This window comes from Macaca nemestrina, chromosome 12 (genome assembly GCF_043159975.1).
Source record: "Macaca nemestrina isolate mMacNem1 chromosome 12, mMacNem.hap1, whole genome shotgun sequence".
NCBI classification, from domain to species: Eukaryota; Metazoa; Chordata; class Mammalia; order Primates; family Cercopithecidae; genus Macaca; species Macaca nemestrina.
In genome coordinates, this window is record NC_092136.1 from 34296795 (window position 1) to 34324085 (window position 27291).

Below are 27291 nucleotides of genomic sequence, written 5' to 3' on the forward strand. Positions count from 1 at the left end.
AAAATTTTATGGAAACTAAAGTGACAATAAAGTTAATTTCTCAAGCATTGCTGTGTTAAAATAATCAGAATTTAATGAATTAATGGAAATAAAATTTCATTATTGTGAATGGCAACTGAAGAATTCCTTGGGGTTATTATTACAAAGACACTTGGTAGAAATGAACTAAATGTGTGTCACTTCAACTGATACAAAACACAGGACATAGACTTCTTACACAGGATCATGCTATCTACACAGCTAAGTCATTGATTGTTTTCTTTTTTTGGTGGAAGGGGATATCATTAGTACTTTGTTAATCCCTCACAATTCGTTCGTCAAGTTGCCTGTATTTCCTGTTATTAGAGAAGAGGAAATTCCATTCTGACCTTGCAAATGATGATTTTCTTTCTTGAAGCATGAGATTTGATTGCCCTCGCAATCTTGGCTCACACTTACTGCCTGCATTGTGAATAACAGTTCCTTTCTCAGTTGTAGTGTTTGACTCTATGACCTCCCACAGAAATGAATTCCAAATGCAGACCATGCATTAGAAAATTGAGATGGGATTTCTTTGATACTAGATAGTAGTAGTATTGAGCTAGGAACGTCCTGCTCTGATTTCTCTATAAATGCAAATCTGTCTGGGTTACAGCGGAGATATCTAAATAGTTGCGGGAAGCATTTGCCCTATGAAATTGTGCTTAAAAATCCCAGAGTGGATACCAGTGTAGCTTTTTGTCCCTACACAGATTAAAGGAAATAGAGAATATTTTGCCAATAAACCTAGCTGGAGGAAAGCAGCTATTTTGGTAATCTATCAATTCAGACTTTTGGTTTTGGAATGTGTGATATTTTCTGTGAAACCAGGACAAAAGTTGATCTTTTGCTTTATTAATTATTTGACAATAAAAATATTTGCACAGTGCTTTGTGGTTTATAATGAGCTTTTTCTGGTCTAATAAAAGTTATGTCATTTCATTTTCTTAATAGTCCTCAAAGTAGGTAGATATATTATTTTTATTGGCATACATCCCTATCGATTATGAGAATGATACTGGGAGAGAATATATATAATGCTCAGGAAAGCAACTGTTTTGAATGTTTTTAGACACTTTGGAAGGGCTTATTTAGATATAAGCAGAACACTCACTACAAGCCAAACTTAATTTTTCTGTGTCTCCTAAGAAATGTTACCACAGTTTGAAAAAAATTGACATTGCTAATCTTGTTGCAGTTGGTGTGCATATTTGAATATGAAAAAAGACACTTCAAAACATTTATAATGAAACATTTCAGTGTTTCATGTTTTTTCTTCTCCAATTTGTCTGAATTTGAAAGGTTATACTGCACTACTTCAAGAAAGATTAAAGATTGGTATTTTTCAGTCAAATGTATAGAAGCAGAGAGTAGAGTGATGGTTGCCAGTGGCTGGTGGTGGAAATGAGGAATGAGGAGATATTGGTTAAAGAATACAATATTTCAGTTAAGAGGATTAAGTTCAAGAAACCTATTGTAGAACATGGTGACCACAGTTAAAAACAATGTATTGGCCAGGCGTGGTGGCTCATGCCTGTGATCCCAGCACTTTGGGAGGCCAAGGCAGGCAGATCACGAGGTCAGGAGATTGAGACCATCCTGGCTAATACAGTGAAACCCCATATCTACTAAAAAAAAAAAAAAAAAGAAAAAAAAATATAAAAAATTTAGTCGGGCCTGGTGGCAGATACCTGTAGTCCCAGCTACTCGGGAGGCTGAGGCAGGAGAATGGCGTGAACCCGGGAGGCAGAACTTGCAGTGAGCCGAGATTGTGCCACTGCACTCCAGCCTGGGTGACAGAGCGAGACTCCGTCTCAATAAATAAATAAATAAATAAATAAATAAATAAATAAAATAAAAACTAAAAAAAACCCCAATGTTTTGTATATTTGAAAATTGCTAAGAGAATAGATTTTAGGTGTTCTCATCTCAAAAATAATAAATATATGAGATAATGCATGGGTTAATGAGCTTGATTTAGCCATTCTGCAATATGTACATATTTCAGAACATCATAGTACACACCAAAAATACATACAAATTTTATTTGTCTATTAAATAAAAACAAGTGTTTTTCTTATTAACATATGTTATAGCTACTTTTTTATTGTGGTAAAGTACCATAATATAAATTTTACCATTTTAAATCATTTTTAATTGATCAGTTCTGTGGCATGAGAATATTCACATTGTTCTACCACCATCATTGCCATGCATTTCCAGACATTTTTCACCTTTCCAAACTGAAACTCTCTACATTAAGCTCTAAGCCTCCATTTGCCCCTGTCCTCAACCCCTGGCAACCACCATTCTGCTTCCTGTTTTTTATGAATTTGATTAGGTAACTCATAAATCAAATCACACAATATTTGTCCTTTTGTGCTTGGCTTATTTCACTTGGCATAATGTCTTCAAGGTTTACCCATGTTTAGCATATATCAGAATTTTCTTATCTTAGTCCTAAATAATATTCCATTGCATATATATATATAGTTTATTCATTTATCCATATATTTGTGTATAGATATGTGTATATATGTGTGTGTGTGTGTATATATATATATATACTTTTTTTTTTTTTTTGAGAAAAGGTCTTGCTCTTGCTCTGTAACCTTGAACTCCTGAGCTCAAGTGATCCTCCCACTTCAGCCTCGAGAGTAGCTAGGACTACAGGTGTGTGCTACCATGCCCAGCTCGTTTTTTAATTTTTACTTTTTATGTTTTGTGGAGAGGGAATCTTGCTTTGTTGCCCAGTCTGGTCTCAAACTCCTGGCTTTAAGCGATCCTCCAGCTTGGCCTCCCAAAGTGCCAGGATTAGAGATTGAGCCACCCACCTGACCAGTTAAAACATTTTTAACTGAATAATTTTTTTTTTTTTTTTTTTTTTTGAGACGGAGTCTCGCTCTGTCGCCCAGCCCAGGCTGGAGTGCAGTGGCGCGATCTCGGCTCACTGCAAGCTCCGCCTCCCGGGTTCACGCCATTCTCCTGCCTCAGCCTCCCGAGTAGCTGGGACTACAGGCGCCCACAACCGCGCCCGGCTAATTTTTTGTAATTTTTAGTAGAGACGGGGTTTCACCGTGGTCTCGATCTCCTGACCTTGTGATCCGCCCGCCTCGGCCTCCCAAAGTTGAATAATTTTATTCTTTAAAATACTACTGAAAAATCTAAGTGGGTAAACATTTTTATAAGATAGTTGGAAATATGGATATGATTATTTCTGTTTTTTATCATCTACTTTCATTCCTTGGATATTCTTGAAGTATTTTGTTTGCAAACATTTATTGTTTTAACTTGAAAGTCTTAATTTTTATTGAGCATCTATGTGCAGTATGGAATAAGTATCATAAAATCTGAACATCTGGCAACATATCGGTTCACTTTTTCACACAACGTTTTGTGTAGCTGAGTAGCAGTTACCATCTTTAGAGAGAATTTTCATTCTCTGGTGGAACACAGATTTTATATTTTCTACCTTTCTCATTTATATATGCCTAGACTGACACAGACCTGTCCTCAAGGCCTGGGCTATACTTGACATGCGTCTAGTCCAAATTAAGACATGTTGCAAATGTAAAATTCACACTGGACTTCAAAGATTTAGTATGAAAATAGATGGCAAGATAGTCCGTTAATACTTTTTGTATTAATTATATGTATAAATGATTACACTTTTGCTAAATAAAATATATTACTAAAATAACTTTTACATGTTTCTTTTTACTGCAGCTCCTACTGGATAATTTAAAATTACATGTGTGCCTCACATTAGATTATTGGTCAGTACTGATCTCAGTGTTTATATTCCAATTCAGGGGTACTAAGCCTGGGGGCCAGATCTGACTGGCCACCTGTTTTGATATGATCAGAAAGTTAGAATGGTTTTCACAGATGAATATTTGCGATTGATTTGATGATAGGAAACATTAGCTTTGAACTCTAATTAAGTGAAATGTTATTCTCCTAAAAGGAATTACATTCTTCTCACTAGTAGACCTGTATTTCAAAATATTGTACTCAATTGTATTTTGAATTTTGTAAAACACATCATGAAATTCTTTTTCCTCTTGTTATTTAAGTTCATATATTTTATCCTTGTTTTTACCTCTTGGTGTACAAGGCCTAAAAAGTATTTACTATCTGTTTCTTTACAGAAACAGTTTGCCAACTGCTGATCCAAATGGTCTGGGCAAGGCAAGTTTGAGAAGGAGCTAAGCATACTGGAAATGTTTTAGATTCCAGTCAGCAAGAGTTCTAATCTTATTAACTGGTCTAACCTCTGAGTCTTAGTTTTTCTCATCTGCAAAATGACAATAATGATTTGTTTAGGGTTATATTGAAGATGAAGATACTGTATGAGATATATTGTGGACGAGGTGACTCTAATGTCCCCTCTGCCTAGAATGCTATTCCCTTGTCCACCTTGACTTGGTCACCTCTTGCCCACCTTTGGCTTCATAACCTGCTAGCTCAGGGGAGCATTTACTGGTCTGGTCTCCAGCCTAGGGTAGTTTCCCTCTAAATTCCACACTTCTTTTTATGCTTGTCATACTAACTCCTACTTGTCCTATGTCTGCCTTCTTTCTAAGATGTTAAGCTCCATGAGGGAAATGTCTGGCTTGTTAACCACTGTTTCCTAACCTTGACACATAATGAGTATTCAATAAATGTTTTTTGAATGATGTTGATGATGTAAAATTCTGTACATGTGACACAAAAAGAATTCAAAGGAAGGAGATTATTTTTTTCTGTGGAGATTTCAAAGTTTGTGTCTTGAGAAATGGGTCATGTTTTGGGACAGATAGCTCAAACATACTTGACTCTTCCCCACTACAGGACTTTCTTAAAGATAAGTGAGACAGTGCCAGCACTAGCACAGTGCCTGGCACATAATAAGTCCTCAAGAAATTATCTCTCCTCTAATAATGGATGTGATGATGAATTCAAATATTGAACATGAGAATATCAAAGGATCTAGGTTCCAGATAAAGTTGAGAGGTCAAACTTTTTGGAAAGCAAAATGGAATCCATTTCAGACTAAGTAAATTAGTCCTCCTTAGTATCCAAATTCAAACCATTCTGAACCACAAAAGTTTTAGCTCTTTTTGAAAAATGAACAGGATTAGAAATGCAGGACAGTAAAAATTTAGAATCCAGATCAGGTTCTGAAAGTCAGAACTAAGTAAAAATAAATCTTCTGAGATTATATATTAGTTACAAGTTTACCCAATAAATGTCCCTTTGCCTAAAAATGCTTCTAGTCAGAGTGGTAACTGGCAGTTGTAGGGTACCTGCCCCTCAGAGCATGAGGTTGAACACCTGGGAAGAAGAACCACATAGGGCATACTAATGCATCCACTTTAGCCTTTCACAGCAGGAATGGACAGTTGGGCTCCAGAGAGAATGGAGCCAGTAATGAAATCCAGTGCCAGGGTTCCCTTTTACAGCCTTTTCTAACCTTATACATTGTAAAAGGCCAGGTTTGCATGATGAAGACGGCTTCAGACAATGGACTCTTTTTCCTCCTTTATTTATATTTATGTATTGCACCAGACTTCAGGGCTTTCCAGAATTTCTTTTAATAATTCTATATATCCCAGCCATAATTTTCACCACAGCTCTGTTCAGGTTAACTGGTATTTGTTAAATATCTATTCTATGCTAGGCACGGAGGATGTAGAGATAAATACATACTAAGAGCCTACTTTAGAGGAGCTCAGTCTGGTGGAAGAGAGCAACACGTAAGAGACACCACTTACCACGATGGTAAGTGCTGTGATAGCACCCTGCATAATTAATATAGGAGCACAGTAGAGGGAATCAAAGATGGGCTCCTGGGCCTAGGACTGAGAAGTCAGAGCAGGCTTCCTGGAGGTAAACCAGAGCAGAGTCTGAGTGTATGTGTGAGTGTTAGTTGAGGGACAGCATTTTTATTAGGCTGTTCTCATACTGCTATAAAGAACTACCTGAGACTGGGTAATTTATGAAGAAAAGAGGTTTAATTGACTCACAGTTCCACAGGCTGTAGAAGAAGCATGGCCAGGGAGGCCTCAGGAAACTTACCATCATGGAGGAAGATGAAGGGGAAACAGTCACCTTCTTCACATGGCGGATCAGGAGTGAGAGTGTGAGGGGAAGTGCTACACACTGTTTAACAACTAGATCTTGTGAGAACTCACTTGCTATCATGAGAATAGCAAGGGGAAAATCTGCCCCCATGATCTAATCACCTCCCACCAGGTCCCTCTCCCAACACTGGTGGTTACAATTCAACATGGGATTTGGGTGTGGACACAGAGTCAAACCATATTATTAAAGGCAGAGCAACAGTTTGAACATTGGCACAAGTGTGTGTGTGTGTCTGTGTGTATGCTCGTGACACTGTGTGAATGATACAGCATAGTTATGGTAATCTGCTTGTGTGTTTGTGTGTGTGTGTGTGTGTGTGTGTGTGTGTGTGTTTAAGACGGAGTCTGGCTCTATTGCCCAGGCTGGAGTGCAGTGGCACAATCTCAGCACACTGCAACCTCTGCATCCTAGGTTCGTGATTATTGTGCCTCAGCCTTCCCAGTAGCTGAGATTACAGGCACCCACCACCATGCCCAGCTAATTTTTGTATTTTTAGTAGAGATGGGGTTTCACCAGTTGGCCAGGCTAGTCTGGAACTCCTGACCTCAAGTGATCCGCTCACCTCGGCCTCCCAAAATGCTGGGATTACAGGCGTGAGCCACCGCGACAGTAATCTACTTTTTATCCTTATATTCTCCACAACCCACAACAGAATTTATGGTTATAACGAGTAACTATGGCAGGAATTCCCAGAGTGGGGAAGGAACTTGATAATGCAATGGGGGTTTGAAGAGTAGATTTTGAGAGTCTCTCATAATTTCAGGATGTAGGGGTATTGATGACATGAGATAGTTGTATAACATGAGAATAACTATGACATAGCCTAAGGGCAAGTCAGTTGTAAGGAAGGGGATGGGAGAAGAGGCAGATGAGGAGGGAGAAGCCAGATAGTAATGCCATGATAAAGACCTTAGGTTTTTAAACCTGTAGGCAGTAGGGAGTCACTGAGGGGTTTGGAGTGGACAATGAGATTGTCAGGTTTTTGTCTTACATTAGAACTCAAAAACCAGCTAAATCCAAAATATAGAATATGTATGGTGTAGTCTGCTCAAGGTTTAAAAATTTTTTGACCCAGTATTGAAAATATATCCAAACTTTAGAGTCTGTATTCCCTTATGGCAACACTATGTACAGATAAATAGCAGCTGGCTCACTGGATGGTGAAAGAAACCATTTTTCTCTCACTTCCCACACATTAAAGCCCATGGAAAGATTCCTGAGTGTTCCAATTTTGCTCATTCCTGAACTAATTATGCTGTTCTGTGGTTAGTCAGGACTGAGCCAATTAGTCCACCCCATCATGGCATGGTTTGCCATGATTGTTGTCTCTCGACTAGAACCAAATGAAATGGGAAGAGTCAGTAACCTCTTGGATGGCCACAGGTGCTGAGTGTAGGTGTAGGCACACCACAAGACAGTAGAAAGTAGAAATACAGTAAATAATTTCAACAAATGTGTGAGCTGATGTGCTCGAGCTGTGAATACACTGTTTTGGTGACACAAAGGAGATGACAAACTGCCTCAGGAAAGGTGACCCAAGGAGATTAGAGAGGACTTTAGTAAGGAGAGAAATAGGGGAAGAGAATTTTCCCAAAACACCCCTAGGATTTACTTGTTATCTCTGCCTAATTATTTCACTCTCAAGCAACTCCTGGTTTAAACAGTAGATCATACGGTTACCCTGTATAGAGCAACACTGTGGTGGAGACTTTTAGCTTTCCATTAGAATCATTCCTTTCTTTTTTTGAAATACAACTATACTCTATCTCCTAGCCTAACTTGCAGTTGGAAATGGCCATGTGACTAAGTTCTCTCCAATGGAATGGAGGCAAAAATGATGTGTCTTCATTAGCGACAGAGTTGAGGATTATGAAAATAAAAAGACAATGTGCTTCTATCCCTATTCCAAACTTCTTGTGTCACAAGTCTAATTTGCACTGTGATGAGGGGAGAGCTTTCAATTAGACATGAAATGAAAAAATTGAACCAGGTTGAATGAAAATTATTCATATTTAATTTTATTTTTAATTGACAAATAATAATTATATATATTTATGAGGTACGATGTGATGTTATGAGAAACACACACACATCGTGGAATGATGACATCAAGTGAATTAACATGTCCATTACCACATAATTATCACTGTTTGGTGGTGAGCACATTTAAAATTTTGAAATATATACAACATATTATTAACTAGGATCACCATGCTGTGCAATAGATCACTAAAACTTATTCCTTCTAATGGAAACTTTGTACTTTTTGACCTTTGTACCTTTTGACCTTTGCACCTTTTGATAACTGTCGGTGACTAAATAGTTATTTGTCTGCTTGAGATGTTTTTAAGGAACATTTGAATGCATTGCTATGCAGAAAAGCAAGTTGTCAACTAACATGGCGATGTGATACCATTTCTGTAAACATAACATTCACATACTTTACATGTACCTGTATTTCTATACACGTGCATAGGAAAATGTCTAAACTATTAAATACAAAAATGTTAACAGCACCTCTGAGTATTCATGAATTGTTGTATTGTGTTAGAATGCATTAATGGATATTTTCGATATGAAAAAATAATAACATTGGGTGCTGTTTTTGATAATCCTAGAGACGAAGTAGAGGTTAGGTAAGTTTCATTAATAATTGCAGACAGCCAGTGGATCTTTATCTAGTTTCTTTTTTGTATAATCTTCCAAGATGAATTCTCCTAGATTAAAGGCTCGAAATGTAATTTATTTTCTCATTATATCATAAAAAATCATATTAATAGAATTCTGATTTTTGACTCTGAGCTTTCATAATTTTATGCTTCAATTTGAATTTAAAAATTGACAGTTTGTTGCTATTTTTTCATTTTATCATATTTTCTGGTGTATCCAAGACAGAATTAGAAATCATAAGCGTTGAAGTTAGACATGCCTGGATTTGAATCCCAGTTTTTCAATTTTCTTTGCCCTGTGTTCATGAGCATGCTACTTAACCTCTTTAAGCATCATTTACACAAACGTGCTGAAGTTACTTTGAGAGCTGAATGATACAGTATCTGCAGTGCCCAGAACAGTGTGACAGAGTAGGCAGTGAGTATCCCACCCTTTTCTCTTCCTCATCTTTGTTCTCCTTTCTGTTCACTTTTAAGAAGCAGGAAATATAGTTTAATGCAATTCTTAAATAAGAATTTATTAATCTTCCATTGCCCTACACTAATTTACAGTACCTTCTTTTTTTTTTTTTTTTTTGATTCTCACAAAAGTTTAGTAGACTGTTGGCAACTTTAAAAGCAAAGGGTTATAATAGTTTATCTCCTTTTGTCTATTTTTATAAATTTTAGGTTTTCTTTTGAATTATATTTGATCTTTTAAAAATTGATTGGAAATTAGGGAAAAGCAATTATGTTGGAGAAAGTGTGTACATAGATTAGATGATAAGAAATAAGTACAGTAGTAAATTAGATATGTTGGTGAGTGACAAGGAAAGGAGTATTAAAAAGAGGCTTTCTTATTACAAAATTAATGCATGTCTTTCTCTTTATATAGATAGAAAGATAGATAGATAGATATTGTAGAAAATTTAATTGAGTAAAGCTGATATAAATTAAAAAGAAAGAGGATTATACTACTCATCATGGCCCCACTATTCTGAGTAGCTATTCTCAATATTTTGGCATGTGCCTTTTTTATACATACTGATCCATATTTAAAATTTTATTTACTTTCTGAGACTTGATTTTTCATTTAATATACTGATATTTTCCCATTGTTAAATATTTCATGGCACTATTTTAAATAAATGATGATATTCTACCCTACAGGTTTATTTTACTAATCCCCTTATTTTTGAACATTTACATAGTATGCAATCCTTTTACTATTGCAAGCAATGTTTTGTCATCCTCTTAGTCAATCTTTGGGTGCATATCCATAATTATTTCTTGTTGACAAATTTTTAGAAGTGGAATTTCTGGCAAATTAAAACCACAATGAGAGATGCCACATTACTCCTGGAAGAATGGCCATAATTAAAAAGTCAACAAACGATAGCTGTTAGTATGGATGTGGGGAAAAGGCAACACTTTTAAATTGGTGATGGGAAGGTAAATTAGTACACCCACCATGGAAAACAGTACGGAGATTCCTTAAAGAACGAAAAGTAGAACCACCATTTGATCCAGCACTCCTACTGTGTCTGGAATTTATTCCTTCCAGTGGGGTCTTGGTCTTGCTGACTTCAAGAATGAAGCCGCGGACCCTTGCGGTGAGTGTTACAGTTCTTAAAGATGGTGTGTCTGGAGTTTGTCCCTTCAGATATTCAGATGTGTCCGGAGTTTCTTCCTTCTGGTGGGTTCACGGTCTCGCTGACTTCAGGAGCGAAGCTGCAGACCTTTGGAGTGAGTGTTACAGCTCTTAAAGGTGGTGTGTCTGGAGTTGTTTGTTCCTCCTGGTGGGTTTGTGGTCTCGCTGACTTCAGGAATGAAGCCGCAGACCCTCGTGGTGTTACAGCTCATAAAGGTAGTGTGGACCCAAAGAGTAAGCAGCAGCAAGATTTATTGTGAAGAGCGAAAGAACAAAACTTCCACAGCATGGAAGGGTGCAGCTGCTGGCTGGGGTGGCCAGATTTTTTTCCCTTATTTGGCCCTGCCCATATCCTGCTGATTGGTCTATTTTACGGAGTGCTGATTAGTCCATTTTACATAGTGCTGATTGGTCCATTTTACAGAGTGCTGATTGGTGTGTTTACAATCCTTTAGCTAGATACAGAGTGCTGATTTGGTGCGTTTTTACAGAGTGCTGCTTGGTGTGTTTACAATCCTTTAGCTAGACATAGAGCACTGATTGGTGCATTTACAATCCTCTAGCTAGACAAATGTTCTCCAAGTCCCCCCTCTACCCAGGAAGTCCGGCTGGCTTCACCTCTCACTACTAATGGGTACTTACCCAAAGGAAAAGAAGTCATTGTAAGAAAAAGACACATGCACATATGCATGTTTATAACAGCACAATTTGCAAGTGCCCATCAACCAATGAGTGGATTAAGAAAACGTGGTATACATACACCATAAAATACTACTACTCAGTCATAAAAAGGAATAAAATAATGTCTTTCGCAGCAACTTGAACAGAACTGGAGGCCATTATTCTAAGTAAGGTAACTCAGGAATGGAAAACCAAATATCGCATGTTCTCATTTATAAGTGGGAGCTAAGCTTTGAGGATGCAAAGGCATAAGAGTAATATAATGGACTTTGGGGACTTGGGGGGAGATTGGGAGGGGGTGAGGGATAAAATACTACATATTGGGCACAGTGTATACTGCTTGGGTGACAGGTGCACGAAAATCTCAAATCACCACTAAAGAACTTATCAATGTAACCGAAAACCACCTGTACCTCGAAAACTATTGAAATTAAAAAAGAAGTGGAATTTCTGGATCAAAGACTGTAAACTTTTTTTTTTTTTTTTTGAAATGGAGTCTTGCTCTGTCGACAGGCTGGAGTGCAGTGGCACGATCTCTGCTCACTGCAACCTCCGCGTCCCGGGTTAAAGCGATTCTCCTGCCTCAGCCTGCCTAGTATCTGGGACTACAGGCATGTGCCACCATGCCCGGCTAATTTTTTTTTCTATTTTTTGTAGAGATGAGGTTTCACCATGTTACTCAAGCTGGTATCAAACTCCTGAGCAGGCGATCCACCAGCCTCGGCCTCCCAAAGTGCTGGGATTGCAGGCATGAACCACTGAGCCCAGTCAAAGATTGCACACATTTTTAAGGTTTAATATTCTTTGGCAGATTTTCCTCTACATAATTGTAGCATTTATGTTTTCACTAGCAATAAATAAAAACACCAGTTTCCCTGTATTCACTAGTCCTTAAATTCACTAATCTTTATCATCCATCAAATTTTTTGACCATTTAGTAAGTTAAAACACATCATCTCATTGTTTTAGTTTTAATTATTCTATTAATAGTAATATTGAACTTTTTTGTATGTATTTTCTTTTGCTACATGTATTGTTTCTTTTATGTTATGTGTTTACTTTCTTTGCTCTTACTTTCCTTGGCTTTTATCTTTTAATGAATGATTTAAAAAATCTGTCTGAAAGTGCACTTCACATATTAAGCATATTAACTTGTTGTCACATCGCAAATATTTTCTGAGTATATTGTTGCTTTTGATCTTATTAAAGTTCCTTTTTGAGGTATAGTTCCAGACTTTCATTTTGTTAATTCTATCCATATTAGACTTAGAAAGACCTGCTTCCTTTTAGACTTTATGACTCCAACTATATTATCTTATATAACTTTTATTATTATATTTAAATCTTTAAGTTACCAAAAACATGTGAAGTAAAAAAATGCCTCTAACGTGTTTTTCTAAAGTGATAGTCAATTGTCCTATTCAATAGTACCTATTTCATAATTCACTCTTTCCTAGTTGACTTGAAATTTGGGCCACGATCCCTATCTGAGCCCTCGATGCTCGATGTATTGTGGAAATTCAGATTGTTTTAGGATTTTAGAAAAGTAATGAAGTGCGTAAACCATATATCTGTATGCATATGGTGAGAGGACAGAGGCAGATTGAGCTTCATGGATGAGGTTGGACCAATGTTGGGCCACAAAGGATTGTGATGGGGTTTGTCTGGATGATGGAGTCCATACCAGATGGGCAGAGAAGCAGGAGAAATACTCGAAGATAGGAATGAGCACGTTGAGGAAACCAATCTGAAGAGATCTTTACTAGGTAATTACCGGAAGTAGCCTTATTGGAGCTGAAAGGTGCCCAGCTCAAGCCACATTCACACTCTGCTCTATAAGGGTGGTGGCCTATCTGGCTTATTTTTTCTGGATCCCAGAATTCTGAATGCAGTTCCCAAGTTCTTTGATTCAGATAATTACTTTAGTAGGTGAGAAATGCACAGAGAAAATGTGGTTCTTCTCTTTGGGTAGAGTAATGAGAAAATTTGAGTAAGGAAAAGTAGGCAGGACTGGCCTCACTGAAGTGGCAGCTTGAGCAGAATGAATAGAGAGACAGCCTGGCACATGTGATTCTCAGCTGAACTCTCAAGATGTTTTGGAGTATTCATAAACAACTTATGATGTTTTATTTGATACACTTAATTGTCCTTCTCAATTTGGTAAGTGCCAGCTTATCACCCTAAAGATGTGCAGTGTGGCTGCATTTTATTCCTCTCCTTTGTCTTATAAATCCTGTTTTGTCTTTGTTCCTTGGCTTAGTCTATCAATATATTACATCACATGCATGTATATAATTTGTGGCAAAATAACTAAATGACTGAGTTATATTCTGACACTAATATTACTTTCTTCCTGAGCTCTCACCCACTGGATAGTGGGGGCAAAATAACTGAATGTCTAAATCAGTTTAAAGCTTAGTTTAATCCAGTCTTTTTTTTTATTTTTATTTTTTTTGAGAAGGAGTCTCGCTGTGTTACCTAGGCTAGAGTGCAGTGGCATGATATTGGCTCACTGCAACGTCCGCCTCCCAGGTTCAAGGATTGTTTTACCTCAGCCTCCCAAGTAGCTGGGATTACCTGCTTCTACCACCATGCCTGGCTAATTTTTTTTTTTTTTTTTTTTTTGTATTTTTAGTAGAGATGGAGTTTCACCATGTTGGCCAGGCTGGTCTTGAACTGCTGACCAGGTGATCTGCCCACGTTGGCATCCCAAAGTGCTGGGAATATAGGTATGAGCCACCATACCTGGCCCTAGTCATTTAAATCGTTATTTTAGGTCATGATTTCTCTCAGAAAGCCTCTCCTTTTCCCTGTTGCTTTCCTTAAGGTGCAATATGGAAGAAGGGGTTGTGTAACTTTCATATCCTCAAGGCATTGGGGGAAGAGGCCTCTGATGTTGTGCTGCCCTTTGGAATGTACACATTGGCATGGCAGCTGCTGGTCGATGGAAGGATGGCCCATGTTCACCTGGCTGCTGGATGCCCCACTGGCCTGCAATGTGTGAACTTGTGGCCCATTCTTTTGGCTCAGGCCTTTTTTATGGTGGTTCTTCCTAGATGATCCAACCTAAACTTGACTTCCTTTGTTATCAGAAACTCCTTCTGACCTCTGACTGAAACACCCACTTGACCTTGGCTTAACTGGTCTGTGACACTATCATCACTATAGAGCCCTCTTTCCTTGACTCTGCCAATATCCTGTGACAAACTTCACAGCTTAACTCTCAGTTACTTCCACGTCCTAGGACACATGAAAACCAAGCGTGGTTCAGAAAACCTAAATCTCAGGCCTCCTTCCGCCTGCCTTTGATATGCCATTGTGTCGAGGTGGCTGTATCCTAGGTTGCTACAGAATAGCTTCTTCCTGTGTCTTAATATTAAGGGGAGGGTGGCAGAAGCCCCTTCTGCCTAAGGACTTGCTTTCATTTACCTGGTACTTGTCTTCCTCCCTAAGCTACACCCTGTAGAAGGAACATTTAGGACTCACTCATCTGGCTATTTGAGTTTTCTTCTCCCTTCTTAGACTTCTTCCTGTATTTTCTCTAGTTCAGAAGGGATGGAGATTTTATTTTATTTCTGTGTTGTATCTTTCTTATTCCTCACTCCAGCAAAGGTTCAACAACAGACAGAGTCCTTACTCTTAACTTTAAAGGGGGAGATTTGTGGGCCGAGCCTTCTAAATTTAGCTGTGTATATGTTAATTGGGAGGAGTAAAGGTTTTTCTTGAGAGGCAAATTCTCTCTCAAGGAAACAGCCTTTTTTGCAAGCATATTGTCTTGTTGTACAATTCCATTGTACACCCAGCAACAATATTATTGTGACAAGTTCTAGGGATGCCTGGGGACTAATTTTGGCAGCTTTGTACTTGCAAAGGCCTGAAAGAAAAGCACATTGATAATTTAAAAATGATTACCCCGGTTATATTATCCATTATAATATATGAAGGACTTCTTTAAACTTGTGACATGATTAAGATATTTGAGTTTGATACCTTAGGTTCCAAGGAATAGAGACTCGCTCAGATCTTCTAAACTCATGGGACATTTACTGTGAGGACATATGTGACATATCTATTAGGGCTGATGGGTTGCAATCAATGGGAGCTGATCCAGGCTAACTTAGGCAAAACCAGAATTTAATAAGATGCAGGTGGTAGCCCATGGCATTCAAGAGAAGGCCAAGGAAAGGGTCTGTAGAGAGTGGGAATCACTCTGGACATCTCGAACTAAGGGAAAATCTCTTTACAGTGCTGCTAATGGGACAGATTTTCTCTTAATTCTTTATGCCTCTAAGTGGCTCCCTTCATGACTATCTCTTAAGAGAGGCTCATTGGCCTGGCCAGGGTCAGGGGCCCACCCCTTTGTTTGTGGAGCACAGTTCCTCCAAAACTCAGAGTGGCAGTGGAAGAATTGCAGTACAGAGGCAGTTTGAGAGGGCAAGCTGAATTCAGGTTAGAGCACATGGCATTCCTGGTCATGGCAGAATATCTAAGCAAAAAGTTTATACTCTGGATACTGAGTCAGGACTAATTTAGAACCATTTTCTCCACAGAATGTGTAAGAGCTAGAATTTATTATTACTTAAAACAAAACAAAACAAAAAACAGGAAAGGAAAAAGATCTTAAAATCCATTTAAGGCTGGGCACGTGACTCACACTTGCAATCCCAACAGTCTCGGAGACGGAGGTGGGCGGATCACTTGAGCTCAGGAGTTCGAGACCAGCCTGGGCAACATGGCAAAACCCCATCTCTACCAAAAATACAAAAAACTAGCCGGGCATGGGATAATCGCTTGAGCCTGGGAGGTGGAGGTTGCAGTGAGCCAAGATTGTACCACTGCACTCTAGCCTGGACAACAGAGCAAGAAAGACCCTGTCTCAAAAAATAAAATAAAATAAAATAAATAAAAAGTTTCTTTAAGTGCTTAGTAAGTTTTGAAGAATTCCCTTTTTTGTCCTTTTAGACAAATTATAACCCTTTTAAAATAATACTCTTTTAAAATAGTTATGTTTTGGTTTGCTGATTATCAAATATTATGATGGTTTCTTTTATACCTTCTCTCTTAAACTGCTCTCAAGAAGCTACAGGCTGTGGTCAAAGTAGCGTCTTTCAAAGAATTAGCAAGGATAGGAGAGGAATCCCTGACTTTGGAAGCTTGGGCTGCATTAACCATCACTAATGCTCAATGTCTTAGAGCTAATTTATGGCCGAGATAGAATTCACAGCCAGTTATAAATGAAAGGTTTCTATCTCTTCCCCAAGATGAGAAGTGGCACTCTTGAATTTCTTTATAGAGGGACTTAAGTGAGATTACATTATTAAAAGTAGGGGCTAGGTCAGGACTTAGTTAAGGCATCTCTAAGATTGCCACTGAGTTAAGCATGTATAGTTTGAGGGAATGTAATTGAGCCAATGCAGAGCTGAGAACTGAATCTTCAGTTCTGCCTGCATTGTAAGACTGGGCTCTTGGCACATATTCTCCACTTATATTTAAGTTCAGAAATAGATTAAGTATGGGTTCACACTAACCATCTAGCACTTTGCTTCCCAATATGAATACTACCTTCTACTACTTTAGCTGATTGGATCAGCCATGCCCTTTCTCTGTGCTTCTTCCTCAAGGTTCAGCTTGTCTTCTCCCCTCCCTCTCCCAAAGTCATGTCCGGCCACTTCACTCATTTTACTTAGAACTAGTTTCATCATGTAATTATTAATTAAAAATAATAAATATATTACTTATTAATAATGCCCCATATTACCACTTCTCATCTTTTTCTAGCCAGATACTACATATTACTTATACTTCTCCATCTCCAGCCACTCCATCCCTAAATCATATTTCTGTCCTTCTTACTTATAGATTGTATTGTTTATGTGTCCATTTGGCTGTTATGATGTGCCTTGTGTCATATATTGTTTCTCACTTGCTATTATTTTTTAATTGTCTCCTTAACCATATTGCACTTTACTGTTAACCTATTTGTATCTGGAAAAATGTCTAGTACAGTTTGTTGCATGCGTAAACATGTCATATTATTTAATGCTATGATTTTCTAAATTATGAGGGAAAGTGCCATCAATTTGGTTCAGCTGAGGTTCCCAACTCCCTCCTTGCCCACAACTACAATTTTAGTCAAGAGCTGAGCTTTTGTAAAACTTTTAGAGGCTAAAAGACAATAAAAGACCATTTTTTAACTTGCCCAGTTTAGTTATAAACCTTGAAACATGGTCTTGTGCTTCTTCATAGTCCCTAGTCTGATTCCAAATTAATTATAGGTATTTAACAATTATTAAGATCAAATAAATAAGATTATAATATCGTATTAATTTTAGAAATTTTAAAAACATTTAAATTAATTTTAAGTCAAAGATAGTTGGAATGTATCCTTAATTTATCACAAATGTTGAACACATGAAGTCATTCTTTAAAGAAATTGTATTCCTAAAATATAATACCTTCTCCATTAACTTATATGTGTAATAGAGATAAAAGAAGCAAATGAGTGCATATGTGTATACACACACACACACACACACACACACACATTGAAAACTCCATTTGATAGTCCCAAGAATCAACCTTAATATTTATGGCAGAACAGATAGCATTTATTTGATATGTTGACCTTTCCACCAGTTTGATTTTATGCATCTGAACTTTTCAAACCAATGCCTGGATTTTGGATTCATTTTTGTGGACAGGTAGGAAACCAAAAATAGCAGTCCTATCCAATTTGAAAGGGTACAGACTCATTTATTGCTTAATTCTTTTACCAGATATTTTTTGTGTGGCCACTCTTAATTCCAGTAATGCATTTCCAGATACAAATTAACTAGGTTGACCAAATTCAGAGTTTTCTGGACATCCATATACCAAATAGTGGCTTCCCCCACTCTCCCAGCAGCCACCTCCTGTTCCCATACATAAATGGCAGCCAGCAATGGCTAGAAACAAAGGACTCTCTCCCAGTCCCTGAATACAGTGACATTCATTCTGAGAGAAGCTGGGGCAGCTCTTTGAAAGCCGACTTCTTCAGCTCCACAATAACACACAATGAGTTATTGACTTGTTTATATACGGAGCTCTTTTCAGTAACTAACTCTGACTCCCACAGTCTGGACAAATGATTGATTTTGTGGTTAGAAAAAGAGAAAGCTCTCGCGCTAAACTCTGTAGTGCAAACTACTTCTTCTCCATTTGTTCTGTAACTGAATAGGACCTTATTAAAATGCACTTTCCAAAAAAATACCTGCAGCTGGCCTTTATAACCATGTTTTGTATAAATAAATAAGTAATTTGTCCCAGTCTTTTGTATATTAACAAACCATTGGGAAACTTGTCAATATATATGAAGGCTGATTATCGTGTTGTTTCTGCTAAAACAGTATTACCTATATTGATCAGCATGTAAAATATGGATCAAATATTTATTAATAGATCAATTAATCTATTGATCTCATGAAAACCTTGGATTTTTTATATTAATATATTCAGTTTTCTTGTTGGGTCATGTTGATTCATTAAGCACATTTTATATAACACATATCATATACTTCACTTTTAAATCATTAGCTATTCTTAATACAGAGAAAACGACATGCAGAACTATAGTTCAGAGCAATGAGAGTTTGGTTGGACTAAAAGGCTTTTCCCCCTTTGGCTAGTACCTATCTGGAATGTCAATATGAATTAGGTAGACAGAACACGCTAGCTGGTTAAATTGCTGTACCTTTTCTAAAGATATTAATAATCGAACTCTAGAGTTACTATAGTATTTTCTCCTATAAAATAGATTTTTAAAGATCTTAACATGTAGTTAAAATTTTTACACAATCTGTATGATTTTTCTAAGCACACTTTAAAATATTTTGGGGAGAGTTAAAAAGAAAATCCATCATTGGTTAGTGATGCACGTAGGATGGGATCACTGCTGTTTTGACTGTATTTCTCCAGCAGGAGGTCTTGAGCCCGTTTTCCCCTCTAGGATGTCCATAAGAGAGCTTCCTGAGCCAGCAAACATTTGAAGAATTCCTCAAAATTATGAGCACTTTTAATTATGGTCACAAGGGGCTACATGTTTTAAAAAGAACTATATATTACTAAACTGTGACCCCTTAGGGCTTTGGAGAGGGCACAATGCCTGAAACCTTAGTATTAATAGTTTTAAGTAAACTGATATAGTTTGGAAGGTAACAATCAATGGATATTGTTTCATTGGAATCTGTTACTTCAGGTACATCTTTGTGGATTTTTTCCCTTTAGTTTCTAAACTAACTGCTTGATGTGAATTTATTCCTTTTTATCTTCTGTTTGTCTAACCAGACCATTTTCCTGAAACAATTTTGTTCAGTTTTCTTTGCCAGAGCCATTATGTTTCTTGTTTCTTTCATTTCAGATACTGTTCTTGACTGGTTTCTTGATTGTTTTATTATGGTTCCCACTGGTATTGAATGAACCCAACTTCAACCTAAGTATGTATGGCTAATGTTTGTTGCAAGTTTTAAAAATCTTAGCAGCAAGGCCTGACAAAAATGATGAATGAAACCTTCCTGTTTAGCTTCTTAGATTTTCATGTGCACAATGAATATTTGAGGATGCCTTCTTATATTTAAAAGGGACAAGATGTACTTAGAACCAAGTGACTTGATTTCCTCCTCCCCTATATGGTGGGGATTTGATTTTTCAGTTATATGCAAATTTTATCCACCTTTCTGTTTCCAATTTTTAATTTTTGAAATCTCTACCCTTGTTAACACATGAAAAATTGATCTCAGAAATATCAAACCCATTGACAAAAAGTTATTTCATATATTTTAGATAAGAACAGCGAATCGAAAGCATATAGTTTTATTTTAATGAAGAAACAGGATATTCTCATCAAAGGTGACAGGAGAGAAGAATCCTACCATTGTTACCATGTCGTGGGGTTTAAGGGAAAGATGCTGTTAGCACTGCATATTAATACCTCAGGCTGAAAATGCCCTTTCTTAATTTGACTTTTTACTTTCGGTGATTTCCTCTAAATGCTTTCATTAAAATGTACCTTTTGGAATGCCTTGTCTATTTCCAGAAAAGGCCCCATGTGTGTATCCTTATATTTTGGTGACCATTTATTTCTTAATATCTTACTGCACTTCCCTTTTGGGATTATGCCGTGATGGTTTTCAGTAGCATCGGTCTGTTTTCCCCCTTTTATGTAGATTAGTTAGTGCTTCTTTAGAAGTTGAATATTAGAGTGGAGGTGATTTTTTTCCAACTGTGGTGCTTTCAAAGGCAAAGAATTCCCACCTTTTAAATAAAAAGTTCCTTGGCAGCAGTTCTAAATGTCATGGCCCCGAAAACGCATTAGCATCGGCCTCACCTGCTGTGGCACCAAAGAGTTTCATGGTTCTGTTTTTGTTTTGTTTTGCTTCCCTTTAACAAAGATCTGCTCTGAAAGTTTTGCATTTGGAAATAAATTTTGTAAAGAATAGATGAACTTGGTAAATATTCTCCAGCCTGGTCCCTCTCTTCTATACCCATTTCCTCTCGAGACGAGAACTCCCCTGATAAACAGATGCTTTAGACCAATATGTTGTGCCATGGTTCACACCTAGGCTTACATGTGTGGAAGTTGAGCTTGATATTTAAGTTTTCATAGCATTAAGGGCTTTTTTGTATCATTTAACCACAGTAACAAATATATTCCTTGGGAATCGTTTCACATAATGATGTTTATTGCGGCACTATTCACAATAGCAAAGACTTGGAATCAACCCAAATGTCCATCAGTGACAGACTGGATTTAGAAAATGTGGCACATATACACCATGGAATACTATGCAACCATAAGAAAGGATGAGTTCGTGTCCTTTGTAGGGGCATGGATGCAGCAGGAAACCATCATTCTCAGCAAACTATCGCAAGAACAGAAAACCAAATACCGCATGTTCTCACTCATAGGTGGGAATTGAACAATGAGATCACTTGGACACAGGAAGGGGAACATCACATACCGGGTCCTATTGTGGGGAGGGTGTAGGCGGGAGGGATAGCATTAGGAGGTATACTTAATGTAAATGACGAGTTAATAGGTGCAGCCCACCAACATAGCGCATGTATACATATGTAACAAACCTGCAGGTCGTGCACATGTACCCTAGAACTTAAAGTGTAATAATAAAAAATAAATAAGAAAAGATTTTTCAAAAACTCTTTATCACTGATTCTCATTCTAGGGCAGGGATTGGCAAACCACTGCTTGTTGGCCAAATTCAGCCTGCCATGTGTTGTTATTGTTGTTTTTTAAAGTTTTGTTGAAGCATAGCCATGCTCATATATATGTGTGTGTGTGTGTATATAGTCTATTTCATGCTACAATGGCAGAGTCAAGTAATTGCTACAGAGATTGTATTCTCCCTCTGCCCCCACAAAACCTAAAATATTTACGATCTGGCCCTTTACGGAAACATTTCCCAACTCCTTATCTAGAAGGATCATCAGAATCACCAAAAGATTCCTGGGCCTTTTCTCTCTACCAAAACAGAATCTCTGATGTACTGAGCTGTGTCTCATATCATTGGATGAAGTGTCTACAGGTTTAATACTATTATTCTAGTATATATGCACATCCAGATTCAAGAGATCATATTTTTGAACCTCCCTTCCTCTATTTGATGTCAAATATAGGAGTAAGTCTTCAGGTAGGGTTTGGATTAAAGATTTATGTTCACTCAAACATGATTTTCCAGGCATACAATTGAGAAAGCTTACTTAAAACAACACTAACAAAACAAAATGTAAACACATAGTTGTTATTCATTTTCACTCCAATCCTCAATAAGGAAATATGGTATGGCAAGTCCGTTGCTAAAGCATTATTAAATATTCCAATTCAGAGGGTTCTGTATTAGGCTCTTATTCTCTATTAATGTCAGTCTGTTGAGCAAATATTATTTTGGGAGTTTAACATCATTTTTGTTTGAAAATAAGAATTTCATTAACAAACATAACAATTTCATGTTTTCTATGAAAATAGCATTTGTTTCTATAAGGACTATTTATAAAGAAATGCAGAATGGGCCACATTCATTTTTTATAACACATGGGTTAGCAGCAGTAGTGGAAGACCTTTATCTAGCTTTGTAAATGGAGCAGGTTTGAGGTAACTGTTTATGTATTTAGATGCATGATCCTTTGTCATGAAATATCATAAATGATTTAGCACCATTCTAGACTGTTGAACTGACACTTTTGGTTTATGTCATTGACTTCTTATCCCGACATAACAGCAAACAATTTACTCCCTACTCATAATGAAAGGTTTTAATAGAAATATCAACCTAATTTTTTTTTAAAAAAAGTTGTGTTCATTTTAATGAAATGCTTTAAAAAAGTACTCATCAGTGTCTAATATCTGCAGTTAAGGACACTCTTGCCCTAAGTCATCTTTAGTAATCCTCAATACAATAAAAGATTGAAAGTAAAAGATTCAGTTTGTTAAATGTTTTAAATATAAAATGAAATTTACAGTTTTTTTATGTAAGTATCAGCAAAATTAATATCGAATTGCATTCATGATTATGCTTAACTAGCTGTTTGAATAAATGTCGCTATTATGAGCCAATAGATACCTGCTTTCATGCTGTTTATTTATTTTTTCTAGCTGAACCTGGCCATGAATGAACAGAAGGAGGAAATTACAGAAAAAGTCATTCTTTCAATGACAGCAAAGGAACACCATAAGGAACATGAAGAAGTAAGGAAATAACTTTCTATATTTTAAAATGGCAGTGAGGGCCATGCGCAATGGCTTACACCTGTAATCCCCACACTTTGGGCGGATCACGAGGTCAGGAGTTTGAGACCAGCCTAACCAACATGGTGAGACCCTGTCTCTACTAAAAATATAAAAATTAGCCGGACGTTGTGGCACGCACCTGTAATCCCAGCTACTCTGGAGGCTGAAGCAGGAGAATCGCTTGAACCCGGGAGACAGAGGTTGCAGTGAGCCGAGATTGCACCACTGCACTCCAGCCTGGGCAACACAGTGAGACTCCATCTCAAAAAACAAACAAACAAACAAAAAACCAAAAAACCTGCAATGAACACTAATTTTAAAATTAAGATAAATTTTACTTTGGTATAGACAGCATGAAAAATAATTGCATGCTTAAAAGAATAAAACAAAGTATAATTTTCTGAAAAAAGTCTCATGAATATTTTCTCATAAGTTTCCTAAATTGGTAAATTGTTACATGCAACTTGAAATTGGAAGTTATAAAACCTGCTAACATAGGAAAAACATTAAAACATTTTTTGAATTTTTGATAAATACTAAATCTTGCTGTTATATCTGGTTTTCTAAGAATAGAGTTATTGTTCTGAATTTTAGAAATACCAACAAAGTTATATTTTGTCAAGGGAAAACTATAGTTTACAAATGTTAAGCCTAAGTGAGCTAATCAGAAGATTCTGTAGGCAATATTGTAATGAAGAACAATATTATTATTAAAGCAAACCTTCTTCTCTTCAAAGCTCATGCTGTGAAGTTGACAGCATATTCCATAAATGAAATAATACAAAATTGGTGTTAGACAAAAGCGGAAAATGATTTTCATGTCGTTTCCTGGAATGCAAAGGCATTTAATCTTTCTAAGGAAAGAAAGTGAATTTTCTAATTTCCATGTACTTCTGTCAGTAGAAATCCAAAGTAACTTCAGAAATAAGATAATGTGAATATTTTAAAAATAAACTTCTCATATATTTCTTTTTTGATATTTTGGTAAAGAAATGCATTCAAGCTTCAGGGTTTTGATATTTCTTGTCATTATGATTGCATCTTCCTTACTAGCCATGTGTTTTGTAATCGATGAACAAGTAGCATGCACCAAATTTTTCTGTGTAAATTCTATTCTTACATTAGAGACCATATTAGTATTTGGGACATACTTGTCTAGTATTAAAGACTATATTGTAAAAATTGATTATCCATCTCAGTAGATAATATTTCATAAGGAAAATTAAAGTTAAACCATTTCTAAAATGTAATAAATAGCAATAACACAGATTTAAATTATAGTTCTGACTCATTCTCCTAAATATTAACAAGTTACAAGACTAGGTTGTTAATTATAAATTTGAAAAATCATCATTCTCTGTGTTTGAAAAATGTTTTAGCAGAATTGGAGAATTTAATTACATTTTCACAGTAAGTTAAAAATGAATCTACCATGTATCTTGGAAACTTTGGGAAATGCAGAGAAGTCTCTCTAGATTAATTAGTATAATTAAAATAATATCTATAGCAATATCAATTATTATTAGAGATTAAATAGAAAATATTGTAAAAGAATAACAGATTAAGTATTTTCTTCCTTTTAAACATTGTAATTATTTTGCCTTTTGATATTTTATGCAAAATTATAATTTCAATGGACTGAAAACTTGAAGTGGCCTTGGAAAATGATCAGCATAGCAAATATGTAATTTTAATCTTACCTTGTTAGCAACATTGGAAATGAAAATTATCTTTTCTGGAAAATCTAATGGCAATTATGTTTATTTGGTGTTTCTTCTTTGTTATTGTCATCTTTATTTTTTTTAGCACTATGTATTTTGGTGTTCTTCTTACACAATGCCTTATTTAGTCACATATTTGCTTTTTCAGCCCTGGCTCAAAAAGCCTTTTGTTTACTTCAAGTATCAAATACACAGCGAGGAGAATACATATTCATGTATGTGTATGTTTGTGTGTGTGTGTTCATATGACACTTTCTAAATATATTCCATAGTCTCTGAAGATAATTTCTGTGTGCTTACTTGGAAAGTGATTATATTAATCTGGATATGTAAGTTCTAACTTTTTGTTAGAAAAAATCTAAAAGACTCTTTTTAGAAAAGTCCTTGTTACCACTAACATAGCTCTCTTGCCAGGTGAGTTATCAAGGCATTTAAAATGACACTATTTTCAGTTGTTTCTTACCCCATGAGTGGATGAGGAAGTTAGACTATCAAATAGCTTAAAAAACTTGTGATTAGAAAAAGTCTAAAAATTTAGGGCTAAAACATCAAGTCTAATCAACATACAGAGAAAGGAAATCCTGATGGAAAAGAGAAAGGAAAAATTTGGTGGTGAAATTACTTCAATATTTTCCCTATGATTTTTATACAAATACATTCCTGGACAATTCTCAAACCCCAAATTAAATGTCATAAAATCTGAGATTTAGATCTTCTGCTGCCTACAGTTTTATCTTAAAATCTTGTTTTATTTCACATAATTTTTCCACATGAAATTTGGGAGTAACAGTAATGTATGCATCATAAAACCACTTTGAGGTGATGATGTATGTTAAAGTACATTAAGCTTTTTAAAAATTTTTTAAAATTTTTTAATTTTAGAGATAGGCTCGCTCTCTGTTACCTAGACTGGAATGCAGCAGTGTGATCATAGCTCACTGCAGCCTTGAACTCCTGGGCTCAAGTGATCCTCTTACGTCAGCCTCCTGAGTAGCTGGGACTTTAGGCATATACCACCATGCCCAGCTCATTTTAAAAAGTTTTTGTAGAGATAGAGTCTTGCTATGTTGCCCAGGCTGGTCTTGAACTCCTGGCCTCAAGTGATCTCCTCCCTTTGGCTTCCCAAAGTGCTGGAATTACAGAGGTGAGCCACTGTGCCCCGCCACATTAAGCTTTTTGGAAATTTGCATATGACTTCTTATTATCAGTATAAAAGTGCATTATTCCAGGTTCTGTATCGTGTAGGTACCAAATGACATTAAATGTGTAGAATGTTATTAGAAGAAATGCCTATGAGAGAAAATGGAGAGAGCACTGGATAAGGCTGAGAAATCTGTCAGACTGAAATGCAGGCCTGACCCCAAATGAGGGAGGAAAGGAAGGTTGGGTAGAAACATCCTGCACCACTGTGAAGTCTAAAGGTTTGGCAAAACTGTTGGTGGATTTTTGAGCCAAACTTGGCCATCAGAGGAGTCCTGTGACTCTCAGGGATAGACCCGCTTTAATATCCTCAGGCATTGGTGCTAACCTGGGGATGGATTTCAGAGCACCATAGATGGGACCCATGGTCACTTATGCTTCTGTAGTTAGAGGTCTATGAGACACAGTGTCATAGCTGTCCCCATAGGTATAGTAGACATCATCCTTGTAGCTATCAACATAACCCCATTGCCAGAAGAGTTATGAAGACATTGAAGTTGTCTGTTTTCAATTGTTCCTTCTCCCATGAGTGAATGGGGATGTTAGATTGTTGTATAGGCCTAAAAGCAGCACATAAAGGACCTCTGGCTGAAAATAGGTTAGATCTACCTCCAAAATGTTTCCCATCTCAGAAGGGTTCTAGGAAACTAGTAAAAATGTAGTAGTATTTGGGCCAGGTGTGGTGGCTCACGCCTGTAGTCCCAGCACTTTGGGAGGCTAAGGCGGGCAGATCACTTGAGACCAGGGGTTCGAGACCAGCCTGGCCAACATGGTGAAACCCATCTTTACTAAAAATACAAAAAATTAACTGGGCATGGTTGTGCATGCCTGTAATCCCAGCTACTTGGGAGGCTGAGGCAGGAGAATCGCTTGAACCCGGGAGACAGAGGTTGCAGTGAGCCAAGTCCATGCCACTGTACTCCAGCCTGGGTGACAGAGTGAGACTCTGGGTCAAAAAAAAAAAAAGAAAAATCCACAAAAATTTGGTAGTATTTGAAGTGCTGGCAATAAGAGGTGCTATGCACTTCAGATTTCCTGGTTAGTTACGCCAGCTCAACTTCCAAATAAAGACATAGTTCACTTTGCTCTCAGGCTCCCATGTCTTTTCCAATCTTCATTCAACAAATCAGGGTTATGTTTCCTTCTTACCCCTTAAAACATTGTATTATTGACCCTGAAACCAAGAAGAGATTTTAAGCAGTTTAAAATACTAATTTTATTTCCCTGCCTCCTTTCTGGTTCAGCTTAAATATGTTGTTAATTAGAAAGTTTCTTGATCTTAAATTGAAGTGCTGACCTGGATTTGAGACCATTCCGTGTGTTACATGCCTAGATGACGTTCCTAGTATAGAGGCCGCCACCCTTTGTGCTGATTTCAAGTGACAGTTCTGTGCAAAGTGCTCTGGAGTTCTCCTTAATAACATGGGTGGATTCAAGCCCACACAGAATTCAGGCTGACAGCTGAAC

The 27291-nt window shown here is 36.9% G+C and overlaps 1 protein-coding gene across 13 annotated transcripts in view; it reads left to right on the forward strand.

Moving 5' to 3' along the window:
* Positions 1-27291, forward strand: part of LOC105471497 (doublecortin domain containing 1) — a 503306-nt gene that overhangs the window by 202786 nt on the left and 273229 nt on the right. For all 13 annotated transcript variants that reach the window (XR_011610715.1, XM_011723979.3, XM_071074912.1 and 10 more), the window contains one exon: positions 22769-22861. Coding sequence is in view for 12 of the 13 variants with exons in the window: in XM_011723979.3 (XP_011722281.2) it covers positions 22769-22861 (93 nt within the window). In the remaining variant the exon portion in view is untranslated. The remainder of the gene's footprint in view (positions 1-22768; positions 22862-27291) is intronic.